This window comes from Patella vulgata, chromosome 2 (assembly GCF_932274485.2).
Source record: "Patella vulgata chromosome 2, xgPatVulg1.2, whole genome shotgun sequence".
Classification (NCBI taxonomy): Eukaryota; Metazoa; Mollusca; class Gastropoda; family Patellidae; genus Patella; species Patella vulgata.
Window position 1 is genome coordinate 10,195,161 of NC_065880.2, and position 21,167 is coordinate 10,216,327.

Below are 21,167 nucleotides of genomic sequence, written 5' to 3' on the forward strand. Positions count from 1 at the left end.
ATTTTATTTTTTAATTTTTTTTTTTTGCGGGGGGGGGGGGGGGGATATTATTTGTTTAAGTTTTAAAAGACTTTACGGCTGTTTTCTTTAGTTGGTTGTCGAGTACGCAGTATTTTTGGAGGGTGCAGAGCGGAGAGATGGCTTTATTTCGACTCTTCATTAATTGCAAGACTATTCTAATTTATTCTAATTCTTTGTTGTTGTTCCCGGTCTTGATTAAATGAGGGGTTGGATTGCCGAATGGTTAGCGTGTGCGCGCTGTATCATAAGGTCTGTCATTGAGTCTTCTGGCGTGGTTTCGATTTCCCAGTTGTACGTAACAAGGAGTAGGGTCGCCTATCCAACCTCGTGGGTTTTCTCCGGGTCCTCGTGTTTCCTCCCACCACTAAAAACTCCTACGAGCTAGCCAATTATTGAAATAAAATTGACCTAGTTTGTGTCGAGTGGACGTTAAACATCAGGACGTTAAAACACCAATTCATGTGGTAGGGTGACCCACCATAAATAAATATCTCCAAATATCTCGACAATTACGCCACAATATTTATATATATGCCAAGCCTCAAATCAGTTTCACACAATTATAGTCACTAAATAAACGATCATGTTGTACTTAATAAGCTGTGACCATTAATCATCTATAAATACTAGACTGAAAACTGGTTCCAAGTTGCGTCCATAACATCCAGACACTTTTGAGTAAAAGATAGGTTACGTGCCCTTGTTTTGAAATTAGTCTCGCTTAACCAGTCTATCGACCATTCTACGTCTGATTGACAGGTCGGGATAATCAAGACTACTTTTTTACGAAACATAACAGAAAGCTAGAACAAGAAATTGAATTTAGAAATAAGCACTTTAGACAACTCAACAATTGTTTTAAGAAACTTGTAAAAGTAAAATGAAACTACTGCTAGTATCATGTTCCTGCTAAAGAAAGTGATTCAGAGATAGTATTTGTACTAAACCAAAAGATGCCGCTCTTAACGGTACAGTTAATGATAAAGCAATTTAAAAAATAAAACAAACGTAATTACTAAAGCTGCTGTAATAACCAAGAAGCTAAATTTTACTGCTATTCAAAATCGTCAACAATAGATTTTTTACGGCTGTAATAGTTGATATATTGTAGAGAATTGCACGTGCCATGGCTATTTATCGACTCAAAGCGAGTGCGGGGTAGTCAGAAATCAGTTCGAGACACGCAACTGAAGCGTGCACATTTAGCCGTGTCGAGACCAACTTTCTGTAAAGTGCACGGGTCATCCTACATGTGGTTGTTGTTCGCACGAGTAGATCCGCTAAGATGATACGTATGACAACTCCCACGTGTCTATTAACACCATTCCTTCCAAGACCAATACTAATTCACAAACAATTCGTTCATCATCGCTTTTATTGCGCCTTGTAAAATGTTCTGTTTCCTATTTGAATATGGCTGTGTTAATTGAATGAAAGTATTTTTGTCCTCTTGCTTGTGTTTATGTTGCTTTACTTTCATTTTGCCAATCGTTCGTAGATTAACACATCATTAACCGATCTATATCTAGCCATAAAATAAACAAACTTTACTGCTTTTTCACTCTTTTTTACCAAAAAATCCCCAACAAAATCACCAAAAAGTTTAAAACGTGTTCAACGAACTCTTGTTTTTCCCCCATTCTTGCGAAGTAGTTAACATTTCTGATCTGAATTAGCACTGTTGATATTTGTTATTTTCTTCTTTTTTTTTCAAATGTTCGCTTGTCTTTTTAAATCCACGCTCATACTGCGTTTCATTATTAATGGATGGTCTGATCAGTTTACATATTACCAGTGTTTTTGTTCCTACTGCTTTTAATTGTTTTTGTTCTGTTCTATTTTAAGACGTGGATCTGTTCAGTTTCAAAGTTTAACAACCTCGTGCATGTTTCCGGTTCTAATACATAACGCAACGAAACGAAACACATAAAGACATTTTTGTTGTTGGCATTCACTGTGTTATGTCTATACGGAATCGTTGATGTCTTCACAAAAACGTGCACAGATTTAAAGGAATACTAAAGTCTTCGCGCAGAAAAATGCACAGGTTTAAAGGAAACCTAAACTCTTTACGCACAAAAAGTTGCAGGTTTAATGGAATACTAAACTCTTTAGCACAAAAGTGCACAGATTTAAAGAAAACCTGCACAAAAAGTGCACAGATTTAAAGAAAACCTAAACTCTTCACGCACAAAAAGTGCACAGGTTTAACGGGAAAATAAACTCTTTAGCACAAAAAGTCAACAGATTTAAAGGAACAATGAACACTTCGCGCACACAAAGTGCACAGATTAAAAGAGAAACTAGACCCTACGCGCACAAAACGTACACATATTAAAGGGAAAACTAAACACTATGTGCACACAAAGTGCATAGATTTAAAGGAAAACTAAACTTTTCGCGCACAAATTTAAAGGAAAATTGAAGCATGACATGAAATGAAATGGGTTTTAACGTCCAACTGTTCTGCTCCGACTGATTGATATTAAGAGTTATCTAACCCGAAACAGAATGAATTTGATTGATATTTTAAGAGTTTCAAATCCCAGAAAGGTTGCGATATTTGGCCGATTTTAAGAGTTACCTACCCCGACACCGAATGATTTTAATTAATTGTTTTAAGAGTTATATATCCCCCACCTCAGAAACAAAATGATTTTAACCGATTTTAAAAGTTACGTAAATGATAAGATCAGTTATTTGTTTGTCGGGTAAAGAATGTAACGACCGACTAAATACCGAAAAAGAGTCGCTTGCCCTTCTAACTGACATATTTTCATAGATATTTGTTATTTTTTTTTTTTACTTTTGGACAATTTAGTTTCAATATGGAAGGATGCAATAGCGAATTGTTTAAAGGGTGTCACTTGGATCCGATCCTTGTCCTTTTTGAGACTTTAGTTTTAATACCGATGGATGAAAATATGAAATTGCTTAATACGGATGGATTTATAAAAATGAATCTTTTAAAGAAGGGGTCACGTGGATCGTCAACGCCTTTTTGTGTTTTGGGGGTTGGATGACCGAATGGTAACACGTGCGCGTTGTATCATAAGGTCTGTCATTGAGTCAACTGGCGTGGTTCCTATCCCCGGTTGTACGTGACAAGAAGTAGGTTCGCCTGTCCATCCTCGTGGTTTTTTCCGGATCCCCCGGTTTCCTCCCGCTGCTAAAGACCCCTACGCGCAAGCGAATTAATGAAATAAAATTGGACCATATTTTAGTCCCGAAATGACCTGATTTGTGTCGAGTGAACGTTAAACACACACTCTCTCTCTCTCTCTCTTTTATAAAATGTATATTTATATATTTAAAGGGTATAACAATTTTGATTACTAATCTCAGGGAATTCTGTGATTCCAGTACACCTTTTTGTTATAAGAGGATTACTACTTTAAAAGGTTTAATCTCGACGCCATTTTTTTTTTTTTTTCATTTTCGTTACACGTACACAGCTTGTTATTCTCTGAGTAAATAATTAACATTCAAAGCAACTTGTGCCAAATGCCAGTATACTTCTTTCCCTAATAATTAAGGACAATTATGTAAACTGCCGCCTACCTGCTTGTCAGAATCATCGGTGATAATTCATTCTTAGTCTACTTGTTGTATCATAAGATATGATCAGAGATAGATATCTGGGAGTTGTCTTTGCTTAGATAAAGATTCCACGAGACATTGATCAGTAAATAACGACCAAAATAACCCCATATACTTTCCTGTAATATGACACATTTGTGGCTGACGTGCCATCAAACTCATTTCTGACATACTTTTGACGTATTTTTAGATCAGGAACACTAATTATTCTACCTTTTATACCCTGTGAAAATGTTGGCATATCTTAGACCACCGTTTAGTTAACGTATTATCGAACAAGTTTTTCGCTTATCACCTATTTATTGCAAATTACTCCAAAAAAAACGAAGACCAAAAAACTAACATTGTTAATGTTGATGCTGGATGTTGGCACACCCGTTAAGACCGAGAATGTTAGGAAATCTGTTAAAGGAATTATGTCAAATTCATACAGTGAGTCACATATTAAGTCGAATCATTTGAAACGCGTTAATTGTATTTAGATTTGGTGTCAACTTACATACAACACGGGGGTTTGAATGGCCGAATGGTTAGCACGTGCGCGCTGTATTATAAGGTCTGTCATTGAGTCAACTGGCATGGTGTTGATTCCCCGGTTTACGTAACAAGGAGTATAGTCGTCTGTCCAACCTCGTGGGGTTTCCTCCGGGTCCTCCAGTTACCACCCACTGCAAATACCCCTACACGCAAGCGAATTATTGAAATAAAATTGAACTATATTTTTGTCCCGAAATGACCTGGTTTGTGTCGGGTGGACGTTAAACCCCATTTCTCTCTTGGTCAAATTCATACTGTGATTTACATGGTAATAAGCGCAAAAAATGAACACAATTATAACATTTCTTTCAATCTTAGTTTCCTAATTTACACATGCAAATTTAACGTAACTCGGATATTGTGGGTTGGTGGTGCCTGGTGAACATTTCTTTTTTCCAGGCCGTTTGTGACAGGAACATTTTTACGAACATTCCCAAAGTAAATTTTGATTTGGGACATTTAACTTCCAAGTGCAATTTCTCATCCGTTTGTAACCAGAACTTGACAGTTCCGTTAGGAACGGTCTCTGATCAGGCAATATGAACATACCGCTTTATCCCCATCTCTGTTCTAAGACTATTTGGGAACCCTTCCTTATCGTCTATTTTCATCGTGATTCTTTACTTTGTTCGCCAAAAGAAATCATTTCACGCCATAGTTGACACAAATTTACAATAATTCCACCAATTAGTCTACCAATATGAAACTGGTGTTTGCGCAAACCGGAGGTCGCTGGTGCGTGGCCGAATCGCAAAATTCTAATAGAAAATTGTGTTGAATTATACTTGATGAACTTCCTCTGTACTAAGTGTGATCGGAACTTCACGAGCTTCTTCTATAAGCAGCTGAAAAAAATTGTTTGGATTGAAAATTAAAATTAACTTGCCAATTTAAATGAAGACGCCGACGCGAAACACAAAAGAACACTATTTCAATCTGATTACAATTCAGGGACCTGTTTCACGAAATTTTAACTAAGATAAAATCCAAATTTTAGTGATTTGATTGGATATAATTAGATTGATTTTAGTGCATAGCCAATCAAATTTCAAGTATCTACTAAAATTTGGATTTTATCTTTAGTTAAAATTTTGAGAAACAGGGGCCAGATCTATATTTCGTTTCCTTTTTTTTTGTGGTACTTTCGATAGCCTACACTACATGAAGATCTGAGAAATTGTACTGGAAGGTCGTGTACGGGGTCGTACGAGCGGCTTTTGACCTATGACGTCAGACATTGATTAATCAATTAGCGTTGACGTTTCTAGTGGTTTACCCACAGTTCCGTGGATGGCACGCCAAGAACTCGCCGTAACAGACCGTTTCATTGGCTAATGCCTCTCTTCAACCAAAATGCCGGTAATATAACAACTCTTCCAGATTCTAGTGTAGTAAAGACAAGTAAAACGAAATTTTGAACTATAAAAAACGAAACGAAATAGGACCAGTGTTTTAATCGGATTGACATTATTCTATATCGAACGTGACATTTATTTCCTATATCACAAGGTGCAGTGATCGAAACGCGCGAATGAAATTCTGTTTGACATGAAATTAAACAAATTTCCTTTCACTTCTGTGAACGAAATTAAATCCGAAAGAATAACACGAGTTGTTATTATTGCAAACTTTAACACAATTGGAGCATGCAATGGTTTCCATATCACCATTTTTTTCATTAATTATGGCGATATCCAATTTAAATACGTTTTTAAACTTACGACGTTTTCAGAATTAAACTGTTTAACAAACAGAAAAACATGTTTAAAGTACACAGAGATTGGGGGAAGCATCGTGTAACTCAAGGATTCATAATCAATTAACGAACAATGTTTGTTGACATAAAAACATCAATATCAGATTATAATAACATTAAACTCGTCTAACCACAAGAACAATGTTAAAGGCATTAAAAATGAAATGAAATGGGGGTTTAACTGTAGTTTAACAAACAGCTCTTTATTCGGTGTTTTTAATTCTTTAGTTCTTTTAAAATCCATAGACCTTCATTGTTATTTCTTCATGTATTTAGATATTTGTCTACTGAAATTAACATTTGTATCTTAAAATCAAATATGTGTTTTACAAATCAGATATTTGTCATATCATATTGTATATTGTATCTTTGTTTAATTTAATTGTTTATTAAAATAATGACAAAATCAAAAAATTGCATTTACATTTTATCAGAATCAACAAAAAACTAATCTCAAACAGCAAATTGCCAAATACAGATCTCCAAATATCAATCTTGCAAAATAAGTGTCAAAAAACTTTTCTTCAAATTCACCTAATAACGTCCACTAGGTCATTTCGGGACTAACACATGGTTCAATTTTATTTCAACAATTCGCTAACCATTCGCCCCCAACCTTCTAGTGGTTTAGAAATGAAATGAAATGAAATGGGGTTTAACCTCCTATTGTTTTGCTCCTAAACTGGACAAATGAAGACAGGCATGGGCCATACAGTGTGCTATGAGTGAAATTTTGCCCGGGCAGCGGCGCTAATAGGCCCATTTTACATCGGGCTTTCAATTCGGTAACCATCATACCGGAAATTTATGCTGACGTGCACGTAAAAGAACGAAGATGAGACATAATATGTCCCTTCATAGCACGAGGCACATCCGGTCGGTGCAAGAATTGGAGCGTTAAGCCGTATTTTATTTTATTTCATGTTTTTGTCGTTTTGAATTATTAAATCCACACCTCGTCTTGTTTGGCTCGCTTGTACATTTGTATTTAATTTTCAATTTATTTTACGTATTCTATTTTTTTTTTTTTTTTTTTTTCAGCGGCTTACGCCGAAAAATCATCTGCTGACGTCATGTTTGTCGCCGATTTTGCTCAAGCTGACAGCCCTGATGTCGCCAATACTCTAAATGTCATAGGGAATACCGCACGTGCTCTTGATGTCGGCAAAGACTCTGTTCACATTGGTTTTGTGTCCAGCGCGTGTCCGAATTTGAATTTTATGGACTTTAACCGATATTCTAGTGGAAAAGACTTTGCCGACGCTCTGACAGGAAAAGGTGATGTATTTATCGCCGATTTATTATCCAATGCTGTCAACGCTCTTACGGGAAAAACAGCCAGGAAAGACGCACAAAGAATAATTGTGATGTTCATCAGCGGGGAAGTGAAAGACCGGAAGGAAGCAGCACTAGAAATATCTCGTGCTAAAAAGAATGACATCGAGGTTATTCTGGTGTCCACCAGTAAAGATAGTGACAAAGATATCAGACGATTATCGAAGAAACCTCGACGAGATCACATCGTATTGTTTGAAAATTTGGGACTGGGTGTAGATGTCTACACTAAAATCAGTAAATGTAAGTTAAAATAAACACGGTTTTATCATTATCTATATAACCTTAAAACATGTCATGTCTAGGGATCCGCGTTGGCTTAGTTAGTAGGACGTCGACTAGCTAACCTGGAGGTACCATGTTCGACTTTAGTTTTTTCTAAAGTCACGCAGTAATAACGGCATCCATTCAAACTATAGTAAAATGTAAAAGAATGTATAAATTCAATCTTCAGAATGTTAATAATTTATTGCTTTCTTCTTTAGTCCACTCAGTGCAGAAATATAGGACGTTAAACCCCATTTCATAGTCCTTCGGGTGATACGAAAAAACCGATGTCCCGTGTACACATTGGCGTGCATGTAAAATAATTCTTGACAGTTGGAATTCGATCGTACCTTCGTGGGTAGAAACGTAGGGCGTTAAATCCCATTTCATAGTCGTTCCATATCTTCCATATTTCCGTTTTTTTTTATATTTTTCTAGTTATACCGAAGAAGAAAGAAGGCTACCCCTTCAAGGGTTAATCCGAGGATGGTGGAAAATAACTGACTTTTATCATTTGTATATTATTTTTTAATTTACTGTTAAAATTGTTTTTATATCAAGCATAAATTATTCTCATATTTTGTACAAATTTGATCCTTTCCAAGCTTTCTAAAGGAGAGCAAGAGAGAGAGAGAGGCGTGGCCTATTGATATAGAGCACGAGACTTCGTTCCCAGTAAGTTTTGTAGGTCTAGAACACGAGGGTTCGTTCCCAGTTTTGATAGAAGGAACTCCTATTGGTCTAGAACACGAGGGTTCGTTCCCAGTAAGTTTTGAAAGAGTGAACTCCAACTGATCTAAAGGATTAAGTCACCAAGTTTTGAAAGAGGGAAGCCCTAGGGATTGAGTCAATAAGTTTTAAAAGAGGGAACTCCCACTAATCTAGAGCCCGAGGGTCTGGATCCCAGTCAACTTTCAAATAAGGACACTACTGATCTAGAAGCAATGGCGTCCCCACTAAGTTTGGTAGTTTCTCCTTGAAGGACGAATACATTTTGAACGATGTGTCGCCTGTTGATTTTTGGCCAAAGGCAAATCATAATCATCATCGTCATTTGATCGGATGTCTATTATGGCCATCTTCAACAGCATCACCACGTGAAAGTTATACAGCATTCTTCTGATGACAGGACTGGATCAATTGAGTTGTCCTTTGTACATTGAGGGCATGATCAATTGTTCTAAGTTCTGAAGGTCTGGTGTTACTTCCAAAGGAACTTGAAAAAATTGACCGATCCGAAGCCTTATTCATGAGGCAGATGAATGTTATAAAACCTTTTTTGCGAAGATGCATATGATGTGTATCGTAGCGACAGTTGTATCCGAGACTGGTCAAAAACTGGACTATTAAAGGGAATAATGTGATACCATTGCAACATCGGCCAATATATAATAACTGCGGCTTTATGGATAACATTCACATTTAATAAACCTAGTGAATGGTGTCCATAAAGCTGTCTGCTATTATGGTATTATTAGATACAATTCGAATCATGTACCTCTTTCAAGCCGGACAATATTAAATTGTTAGGGTTTTATCCACGATATAGTACTCATATTGGGCATTTAACATTTAAGTGAGATATATTGGAACAGGGTTAGAATCTGTGTAACACTAATAAGAATAAACAAAACAGCCATTATGTTACCAAATATGCAATTGCATAGCTTAGCTCTTAGACTATTTCAATAATTCGCATGCGCGTAGGGGTCTTTAGAAGTGGGAAGAAACCGGAGAACCCGGGGAAAACCCACAAGGTTGGACAGGCGACCCACTCCTTGTCACGTACAACTGGAGAAGCGCAATCACGCCTGTTGCCTCAATGACAGACCTTATGATGACAACGAGCAAGCGCTAACCATTCGGCTATCCACGCCCCCACATCACATAGCTAACAATATTCGTTGTAATTTTGTAAATATTAATAATAACAATGAGATTATTGCAGAGGTTCCCAACCTTTTGTTGGTTGCGAACCCATTCCAGAAACCAGCATCTGATCGCGACCCCTCGATAAACAACCTTACCTTTGAGTGGGCAGGCCAGTTGCCGACCATAGCTCTAAAATACCAACTGTAGACTGTGCCCCCTCCCCCCCCTGTGAGTGGGATTCCCCTAAAACTAGTTCCATTTTCCAGATCAAAATGTTATAATGGGAGACTGAAGAAAAAAATCGTGAGCGTCAGAGAGGAAAGATGATTGGCAATGTATTTGGCACGAGGTGTGTAGATCAGAGATTGTTATGCTTTTCATGAAAACATAGCTTCTTTTCAAAGTTTCAGAGCAATCTGCCACGACCCCATGAAAAGTACTGCTGCGACCCAGAGGTTGGGAACCTAGTGATTATTGTAATATTAAATGTTGTGAATATATTATGTAATTGTAGTTAACTGAAATACATTTTTATTTACATGGTGTATTTGTTTTGTTTTATTCAACAATTGGGTTCAATGTGTCTACCGGTTAAAGGGTGGTGGGAATTGGAGGGGGTTTGGGCAGGGTGGCATTGGTTTGCCAGAAGATTTTGATCAATATCTGTATTGCTAATCCTTGGATAGGTCGCAAACTGGGTTCAATCGGTCCATCGGGTAAAGGGGAGATTGGGGATTGGGGTGAGCGGGGGTGTCATCGGTTTGACAGCAGACGTTGATCAATATTTGTATCGCTAACCCTTGGATTAATTTTATCAACCATAGTCTGTATAACATTAACTTGAAATCATTGAATTATGGGTAGGATAAACCACGAGACTGGGGTTATACTGGCGTAAGAAAAACTGAAGAAAATAACCCGAAAAAGGGAGGTTTTTCTTTCTAAGGTTTTTTCTGAAGTCTTTCTTCCCCAGCATAACCGGAGTCAAGGACTTTATCTTGCTTATAAACCGTCTATGTTTACATGTACGTAATATGATAATATCCCAGAATTCCCACAAGAAAAACCTTATATCACGTTTTCTTATGGGAAAAACCCTACTCTGGAAGAATAACCTGCAACAGGTTTTACTGAAAAAAAAAACTCTCAGAAGAATAACCCCAACTTCCCCTGTATATATCCAAAGCCGCCCCCGCAAGTTATTCCGGGCATAGAATATACCCCAAAGATCAGAGAGATTTACCGTTATAGGTTTATAAATACATCAAACCGTTAGGGATGTGAAGTCAGATGACCCTGAAAGGTGTCGGAGGTGGGGTGCATGAAGCTTATGGCAAGACAACGCCTACCTCAAGACAATATCCCTAGACAGCATCGTGTTAAGTTGGGGGTCAAGTTTCTGTGGGAGGACACCCGACACCAGAGTATCCTGAATAAACCAAGTTGAGAAGGCGCCCCTATATCCAAGTCACATACACTCCCACCAGGGATTGGAACCACGACCACAAGCCAGAGGTGACCGACCAGCAAGAGCTCTCAGTGCTACACTTTTTATATTAGGCTTTATCAATTATATATACCAATCTCATCTATAATCTTTTGTCAGCAGGGGCTAAACCGATCTGGAAGAGTTGTTATATTAACTCGGGTTCTGGATGATGTGGGGGGGGGGGGGATTATCCAATGAAACGGTCTGTTACGGGGAGTTCTTGGCTTGTGGGTAACCCACAAGAAACAGCAACGTCATAGGGTCAAAAGTCGCACGTATGAACTCTGGGGTGTCCTTCCACTACAACCGGTCAGATCTTCATGTAGTAGAGGCCATCCAAAGCATAAAAAAAACGAAACGAAATATAGAGAAACGAAATAGGATCTGTGTTTTAATCAGATTGGGGATTAACTATATGGACTGTTAATACTAATCACGTGTCATTACTGTAGTCACTCAGTGAGGAGGGAAGTCAGGTCGCTCTAGAAGGTGCCGAGGGGTGGAGGGTGGTGCTTGAGGGTGGTGACCTGATAACGTAAGGTTGTTGCTCGAATTACGAGGTCGGCACCCAATGATAGTTACCTGGTCGCCTGCTGTCTGCTTCCACATCGGAGATTTCGTAAACCCTCATGCGACATTGGTATTTCGTCCCATTCGAACGGCGATGCGAAGGCCATCGGTCCAGCATCCCTGACAAGGGGAAACAACCCCGGAAAATCACGTGGAAAAGAAATGAAAAGCAATGGGGTAAAACGTCCTACTTCCCTGTGGAGACTAGGCTAATGATGACGGCTTAAGCCATTCAGTGTGCTATGGCGGAAATTTTGCCCGGACAGCGGCGCTACGGCCTCTTATTTCGAATGCCAGCTGTCAAGGGTTCATATATGTACACGCCAATGTATACACGCGACCTCGGTTTTTCGTCCCATCCAAAAGACTATACGCTGTCCCTTACCAGGCACTCAGTCTACTGTGACATAGTACCAAAGGATATACTAATAAAACTGGTTGTGGTTTCATCTGGTTTATTATAAGATGAAAGGAACAACAATATAACTATATGATAACGTACAACCTATTAGGTATTCTACATATCGTCATGGTGAGAAACCACAGCTGCTTACTATTATGTAACACTACATGACTGACAATGGGGAACCACGCCGCAAGATCCCGCTGAATTTTCTCGGCCAACATCGGGATATCGAGCCAACATAAAAAAATAACCACTCCACGATAAATATAATAACATATCAGTGTGTCGGAAATTCTCAATGAAATATAAATTGGTGTTTAAAATATATTTGTTAGTTTTCTTTAAATTCGCTCCAGGGTGAACCACTTTAGCTCGTGCCAGGGGTGGAAACTCGAGTCCCGCAATTTGAAACAGCGGCATGTGTCTAACTTACCTTATTCGTCATAAATTGCTGACTCATCTGATAAACGGGCGACTTAAGTGAAGGCTTGGAAGTGGGACTCAAATCGACTCGGTACTAAAATCAGCGACTTGGGACTCGACTCTGACCCGTAGAGGTGCGGCGACTTGTTGGGACTCGACTCGGACTCGGGGTCCCGCGATTTGTTCCCGCCTATGGCTCGTGTAAGATTGAAATGCATGCAGGATATTTGCTAATGAGAACGGAAAGAAAAGCAGCGACCAATAGCTTTATTGTTTCTAGTTTATCGTATTCACGGGGAGCTTCCCAAAAAATTGTTAAATTGTACAGTGATTTTGGCGCTACTTTGATCGTTCAAAAGTGAAAAATCAATTTGCGGTCATTCTCGAATCACCTTATCTTCATTATATTTTGTTAAAAATATTCAAATTCAATTCTGTTCTTCCTTTCTTAGTATAAAATACATTTTTGCCTTTCCTTTTGAAGTTTTAAAACTTTGTTTTATCCGTTTTTAACAAAATATGTTAACTTCTAAAGCGCGTTTCTCAAACCTCAAACATACCAAGAAATAGTGCGTTAAATAAAAATTTGTGAACGTTTAATTGGAGTTAGTTCCCTTTACTAGTTTCTAGGTCGAGCACCGGAACAGCGCCTCGCTTTGACAGTAAACAGATCGAGCCAAGTAGGATTGTATGACAATTATTTTGTGTTTTTTAAATTAATTATGAGGCCTTTTACTGTACATTGAGGTAAGTATGCAATATAATTTGTTCTCTTGAAACTTCTGGCACTTGAACGATGCTATTAATTAATTGTTGTCAAGCAGGAACATCAAAATAAAAGTTTGGAAAGTTCGTGTAAGTTTAGTCGATGGGCGAAGACGATTGAAAATGTTGATTGATTGATGGAGTGAATAGAAATGAAAGTAAGTTAGTAAGTCACTTTCACGAGTGGCACGACGTCTTCTTGTTCTATTATTAGCCACATATCTCCATTTCTAGGCTGAATAATTGACAGTATTTTCTCATATCGAATAGAAAGTTGAATGTAATTCAATTCTCATCTTGAAATTAAAGTTGATAACAAACTGAAACAAGTGCCGAACTAATAAATAGGCCTAGTTAGTAGGGCGAGCCACAGGCACTGCAACCCAACTCTTCTTCTGTCAACTCACCTACATCTGTAGTCTACATGTACATGTATTAATCCACATCCATGTCATTGTTGTTTGGTGGGGGGGGGGCGGTGTGGATGGTCAGATGGTTAGCATGTACGCGCTATATCGTAAGGTCTGTCATTGAGTCAACTGGTGTGGTTTCGATTCCACGGTTGTACGTGACAAGGAGTAGTTTCGCTTGGCCAACCCCGTGGTTTGCAAGGGATTCAAAATGATTGAAATGAAGATCAGAGACGTTAAAGAGCACATCAATCAAGTGACAAAACCAAATTTGGGGTACATTGTATGTTCACGATATATAATGTCTTTACTTTTGATAGAAGATAACCGACGGCACATTATTTCAATTTTCTTTGCTTGAATTTCCACAACTCTGAACAACACATTTTAAAATTTTAAAATTCACTCTAGACTATTCCAGTCACAAGTATGTAATCTATAACAATTCAAGATGAGAAATGTATGCTCTTCAATATGCTTTGAGTTATACATGTATTTGTAGCTTACATATATACATGTATAGACAATTGTAATGATTAGGTCTGTCAGTATGTAGGGGGGTTGGATGGCTGAATGGTTAGCGTGCGCGCGCTGTATCATAAAGTCTGTCATTGAGTCGACTGTCGTGGTTTCGAATCCCCAGTTGTACGTGACAAGGAGTAGGGTCGCCTGTCCAACCTCATGGGTTTTCTCCGGGTCCTCCGGTTTCCTCCCACTGCTAAAGACCCCTACGCGCAAGCGAATTATGTAAATAAAATTAAACCATATGTTAGTCCCAAAATGACCTAGTTTGTGTCGAGTGGACGTTAAACCCCATTTCTCTCTCTCTGTCAGTATGTTAATTGAACCATCAATACACATTAGTCACATACATGTAGTGGTGCATATTGGTATGTGTGGTCCCTATGACGTCTCTGGCCAATCAATCGGGTTAGATTAATGCTGTAATTGAAAAATCGAAAAGTGTTTTAGAGTGTCTGATACTTATAATGGTAATATGTCAAATTATTTTAATCAGATTAGTGTGAACTTTCTGTAAGTGCATATAGTAACCATTGGCTACAAGTATAGAAAATTTGGTTTGGTCACTTGATGTGTTCTTTAATCTTCACCTGCCAAACTTTTTAGACCATGTACATGTACATTGTAGTTTTTATCAAAACATACAGATATAAAATTGTATATGCAGCTCGTCAAGTAGCTTTTAAGTCTCTTACATATAATGTACATGTACGAAACAGATTCGATTTTTAGAAATATTTTGATTTGGCTGGTGTTTTATTTTGAATTTAAGGCAGTTTGCATTTGTGATCTGACAAAATGCATACCGTATACATGTATTTTTATCAGCATTTAATTTCATTTTGAATCTGTTTATTTCACCATTTATAAGATTTTAGTGGAGTTGCCGTAAATTGAGCCAGGTTGTTATCGACCAAGTAGACTGTGGAAAATGTTAGTCTATAAGTGTGCAGTTAAATAAATATTTAGACTGGGTTTATTTTGAATCCTTTAACACAAGAGGCACGTCACATTCACAACAGAATAATGTTAGTTCGCCATTTCAATACATGTACATGTAAGTGAAGAAGATCTCATGTACACTAATAATGATCCAAGCTCTTTCATAGTTGAGACGCAAAATCATTTTGCTGTTTTCTATCGTTGAGACGCAAAAATACAATTTGTTTTTTACTGTACATGTAAATCTTCGGCTGCACTTGTAAGACAAAATGAAAATAAAATGAGGTTGTACTTTTCTTCACCAACCTGGCTAGTGAAGAAGAGAGAGAAATGGGGTTTAACTTCCACTTGACACAAACTAGGTCATTTTGGGACTAACATGGTTCAATTTTATTCAATAATTCACTTGCGTGTAGGGGTCTTTAGCAGTGGGAGGAAACCGTAGGACCCAGAGAAAACCCACGAGGTTGGACAGGAGACTCTACTCCTTGTCAGGTACAACCGGGGAATCTAATAAAATGACATCATAATCCCATTAAATTGTCAAGAAAACAAATTTAAAAACATTTGGACCAAAAACGTTTTGACAGCATCAACTTTATGGAATTCTCCTCCTGAGCATGTTAGACATTCTACATCCTAGAGAACCACAGTGGCAGTGGCTCAGTGAGTAGCCTGGGGCTAAGTGAGAAGGATGCAATGACAAGCTTTGCTACATGGTTTTGAGTTTTTGCACCTCCTTGAGTTTTTCCGCCCCCTCGCAAATGGCAAAAAATCTTGCGGTTTCAATGCAGTTTTCAACAATATAATCATTATTCTTTACCGATGTCAAACATACATGTATACCGTGGGTCATATACTAATACTGTATGCTACAAATCAACTCTAGCATGTTCCATACTGCCCAATATTACCCGATGGCACTGCTATACAGTGGTCTAGAGAGTTGATTATGGTCTTATCATGTGAATATATGTCTAATTAATAATGTAACATTTGAGGCTAAACGAAAGATATACAATATGCAGATTAAGCTCTTATAAACTTTTACTTATGTAGCTTTTTTCTTCTGTTTCAGATTTATTTACCGTGAACAAGAAAGTGTTATATTTGGACTCGATCTGTGAAGATGGAAATGTTGACCATCAAGCCGGGAACTTTCTCCGATATGACTTAGAAATAAAAGTTCACAAATAACAGTGTACATACATACATACTGTTTCAAACATCTGTCAAACCAAAATATTTTCTGTGCTTAATTTGCCAGTTTTTTGGCACACTGAGTAGTGATCTAATTTTTAAAAATATTTCTCAACAAATTCAACAGGAAAATGTGATCCAAGTTTTAGCTATTTGTGTGTTTAGCGGTTGGAGTTATTTAATTTTAATTTTATTTTTTAACATTTTTATTTTGATTCTTTTTGAATTAACATCAATGGGAATCATAATTACGAAATAATTGTTACAGTTTAATAACGATTATTGAAATTGGAGTATTGCGTTAAAGCTTTATTAATCACCATGACAGCAGGATTTGAAGATCGGCAGTTTATATCCTGTCTAAAGAAACCAGCACCTATCCGGACAGAAGAGGTAATATATTTAATAATATGGGGAGGGGAGGGGGTGAATGGTTATCACGTGCACGCTGTATCATAAGGTCTGTCATTGAGTCAACTGACATGGTTTCGATTCCGTCATTGTACAGTGTGTACGTGACATTTAAGACCTACGATTTTCAGAAAGACCTGCAATAAACAAATTGAGTTCTAGCCTGTTTAAATAATAAATCAAAATGTGGCTGACCGTTCTAATCTACATGTACTTTATATCAGAGATACATGTATCTAATTATGGTCTTGTCATAATAAATGTCTGATTAATAGTTTATGTAACATTTAAGACCTACAGAAAGACCTGCAATAGACAGATTTAGTTCTTGCATAATGTTCCGGCGTGGTTCCCCCTTGTCAGTGATGCAGGATGGAGGGCCTGACAAGGACAGCTGTCCAGTCGTTCGGATGGGATGAAAAACCGAGGTCCCGTGTACACATTGGCGTGCACGTAAAAGATCCTTTGACAGTTGGAATTCGATATAAGAGTAGGCCGTAGTGCCGCCGTTTCTGCAAAATTTCCCTCGTAGCACACTGTATGTTGTATGTCTGTCTTCATTAGCCCAGGTTAGGAGCAGAACAGTAGGACGTTAAACCCCATTTAATTTCATTTCTTGCGTAATGCCTGTTTAAATACATGTAATAAGAATGCTGTTGTCACTAACTTTATTCTCGCAGTGTTTAAAGCACGTTATCTTTATTCTTCCAGTGTTCTACCATTTAAAGCTCTTTATCTAGTTCTCGCAGTGTTTAAAGCTCTGACCATTTGTTAACTTAAAACCAATTGGACGACAGACAACACCTTTTGTTCTTGTATTATTGTCTTTACAAATATAAACAATACATTTTCTCGTGAAATTATGGATATTTTCCTCACAATATGAGTATGTGTATTGTGCCACTGCATGCTTCACGCACATGTGGTTTAGTTTTCCTCTAGAAATATAGATCAATATTGTTATTTAAACATTTGTCCAAACAGAACGAAACTTTCTGTCAGAATATTAAATGTTTAGACATTTAGAAGTATTTGATATTGATTAAACTTATGTTATATAACAATTCAATATTGATTCGTTTCACACAAACTGGTGGGCTGTTCTATTGCCGTACACCATATACAAACATTTAGGGTTGGGGAACCATACATGACAAGGACAGCTGACTAGTCATGCGGATGGGACAGAAAACCGAGGTCCCGTGTATACATTGGCGTGCATGAAAAGATCCCTTGACAGTTGGAATTCAATATACGAGTAGGCCATAGTGCCGCTACCCGGGCAAAATTTCACTCATAGCACACTGTACGACGTATGCCCGTCTTCATTAGCCCAGTCGGAGCAGAACAGTAGGACGTTCAACCCCATTTCATTTCCATTGAAATTTGTCTTTTTACTTCATCCATGAACAATACAAAACATTTTAGTCAATAAATAAATTAGACCATGTACACAAACCTTTTATGTGCCTACTTTAGACTTAAAAAAATGGTATTTTTAAAAGTAAACGCAGCAAATTTTTTTGACTATTTTCGTTGGTTTAATTTGATCTGTCCATGAAGTTGAACAAATAAACCCTTGACTTCTTTAAGAAAATTAAAATGTCAAGAAGTCATGTTCACTGTCTCAACTTCTCAAGTAAAATGACATTTAGAAAAAAAAAAACAAATGTTATATTTTTAACAAATGGATCTATTTATTAGTTATATAAGTGTATAGTCTATGTAAATCAAATACATTGTAGGTTGCTGTATGATAGAAATTTTTAATTTTCTTAAATAGAGCTACATGTAGTTATTCATGTGCAGTTATTTTTAAGACAAGGGGGTTGGATGGTTGAATGGTTAGCGCGGTGCATATTGTATCATGAGGTCTGTCATTGAGTTAACTGGCGTGGTTTCGATTACCCGGTTGTACATGACAAGGAGTAGGCCTTAGGGTCGTCTGTCCAACCTCGTGGGTTTTCTCTGGGTCCTTTGGTTTCCTTCCCACTGCTAAAGACCCTATGCGCAAGCGAATTATTGAAATAAAATTGAATCATACATGTATGTTAGCCCCGAAATGACCTAGTGGACGTTAAACCCCATTTTTCTCTCTTTTAAGACCAGACTTCAGAATAGATCCACTAATTTCAAAACTATATTGTATGTAGGCCCTACCGTAAAAAGGTAAGAGTTCAGGTACATGTACTGGACATGAACATTGTATAGGAGTAAAAATAAATTGGACAAATTCTCAATCTAATTAAAATACAGATCTACATGTATATTTCGTTTTGTTTTTATATACTTTTGATGGCCTACACTACATGAAGATCTGGCCGCTTGTAGTGGAAGGTCGCATCAGGTGTCGACTGGTAGGCCTGTCATCCTTCAATAACCAGGTCTTCATAGCCACTCTTATCTCTTATATTACATGTACATGTACATGTGTGCTTTGTTTGGTGTGGTCGTCCTGTAATTTAAATAATGTATGTCTATTTCAGGATTTAAATAATATCTATGCGTATTTACATGGTATGGAAGCGTTATCGACGTTACGTGAAGTAGCCATCAGGAATCTGTGTAAATGTGTTAGATATGAACAACATGATGCTAATGATATCTTATACTGGTGAGTATTAATAATTTTACGAGCCACGGTGGCTAAGGGGGTAAGATGCTGGCTCGCTAGCGTGGATGTCGCTTGTTCGATCCCTGCATTGGTCGAGAAAGTTCATCGGGATTTTCCGACATGGTTCCCTGTCAGTGGTGCAGGATGGGAGGACCAGACAACAACAGCTGTCTAGTCATTCGGATGTGTTGAAAAACCGAGGTAGGCCTACTGTGTATACATTGGCGTGCACGTAAAAGATCCCTTGGCAGTTAGAATTCAATGTAAGAGTGGGCCATATTGCCGCTACCCGGGTAAAATTTTCCTCATAGTACCCTGTATGGTGTATACACGTCTTCATTAGCCCAGTTCGAAGCAGAACATTAGGACATTAATCTACATTTCATTTCAATTTCTTTTCCATTTCTCTCTCTCTATGATGCAGGATGGAGGGGCTGACAAGGAAAGCTGTCTAGTCGTTCGGATGGGACGAAAAACCGAGGTCCCGTGTACACATTGGCATGCACGTAAAAGATCTCTTGGCAGTTGGAATTCGATATAAGAGTAGGCCGTAGTGCCGCTGTCCGGGCAAAATTTCCCTCATAGCACACTGTATGGCGTATGCCCGTCTTCATTAGCCCAGGTTAGGAGCAGAAAAGTAGGACGTTAAACGCCATTTCATTTCATTTCTCCCTCTCTAACGGCATACAAAGTGCCCCAGACACAGGCGGTACAACCTACTCTTATAAGTTTGAACTCCAACTGTAGCTTTCTTCGTCCAATGTCATTGAGTCAACTGGTGTGGTTTCGAATCTCTGGTTGTACGTGACAAGGAGTAGGGTCGCCTGTCCAACCTCGTGGGTTTTCTCCGGGTCCTCCGGTTTCCTCTTACTGATAAAGACCCCTACGCGCAAGCGAATTATTGAAATAAAATTAAACCACATGTTAGTCCCAAAATGACCTAGTTTGTGTCAAGTGGCCGTAAAACCCCATTTCTCTCTCTCTCATTCTTCGCCTAATCCCATCTTCCAGGTACTAAGATAAGATAAGATGTTTATTGCATCAAAACGTCCATGAAGGACAGCATGCATATACACTTAGACATAGTCATATACATTTAATGATACATACTAGACACTGTCCTGAGCAGACCCCCCGCTGTCCTTCATAAATTTATTAATAAATTTTGCATCCTCCATAATGATACTGTAGGATCCTGTTGTGATTTTTGTATTTCAGTCAAGGAGAGTTGGCTTTGTGTTGGTATATATTATTAAGTGGTTCAGTATTTATAGAGGGTTCCATGTTTCTACCCAGAAGCAGGTCAGTACTTTATATATACCCTGTTAATCATAGTTTACACTTTAAACACAAAATACAATTTAACTCAATACACACAAAAACATTATACATTACACATAAAACTCATTTTACACGAAAACATTAAACTAAAAAATGTTACACATTTTAACTCAATACACACAAAAAACTTTATACAATTTTACTCAATACACACAAAACATTATACAATTTTACTCAATACACACAAAAACATTTTAACTCAATACACACAAAAGCATTATACATTTTAACTCAATACACAAAAACATACATTTTAACTCAATTCACACAAAAACATTCATTTGAACTCAATTCACACGAAAACATGCATTACACTTAAAACATTATACATTACGCATAGAATGCATTTCACACAAAAACATTATACATAAAAACATTATAAATTACTCTTAAAAAATTTTACATTACACATAAAGATATTAAAAATAGATTTCAACATATCGAAACAATTTAGATTTTAACATTATTGAAACATTGTACACAAAACATAGATTTTAACATTATTGAAACATACAAATTTTATATATTCTAACATTGTCTAAACATAAAAAATTACACATATTTATTATGCATTATGCCCAAAACATCGTAGATAATAAGTTTATGATATTATGTAATTATATATATGAATATTACATATATTTAAACAGAGTATTGGGTTTACCTGTACATACATGTAAGACATG

The 21,167-nt window shown here is 37.5% G+C and overlaps 2 protein-coding genes across 3 annotated transcripts in view; both read left to right on the forward strand.

Moving 5' to 3' along the window:
* Positions 1 to 9,933, forward strand: part of LOC126812226 (collagen alpha-1(XII) chain) — a 42,737-nt gene extending 32,804 nt beyond the window's left edge. For both annotated transcript variants that reach the window (XM_050538507.2, XM_050538506.2), the window contains 2 exons: positions 6,956 to 7,492; positions 7,955 to 9,933. In XM_050538507.2, coding sequence (XP_050394464.1) covers positions 6,956 to 7,492; positions 7,955 to 7,995 — 578 coding nt within the window. In that variant the 3' untranslated portion in view covers positions 7,996 to 9,933. The remainder of the gene's footprint in view (positions 1 to 6,955; positions 7,493 to 7,954) is intronic.
* A 3,004-nt stretch (positions 9,934 to 12,937) lies between these two features.
* Positions 12,938 to 21,167, forward strand: part of LOC130010813 (rap guanine nucleotide exchange factor 6-like) — an 81,138-nt gene continuing 72,908 nt past the window's right edge. The window contains exons 1-4 of the mRNA XM_056098896.1: positions 12,938 to 13,023; positions 15,994 to 16,508; positions 19,013 to 19,140; positions 20,359 to 20,442. Coding sequence (XP_055954871.1) covers positions 16,437 to 16,508; positions 19,013 to 19,140; positions 20,359 to 20,442 — 284 coding nt within the window. The 5' untranslated portion in view covers positions 12,938 to 13,023; positions 15,994 to 16,436. The remainder of the gene's footprint in view (positions 13,024 to 15,993; positions 16,509 to 19,012; positions 19,141 to 20,358; positions 20,443 to 21,167) is intronic.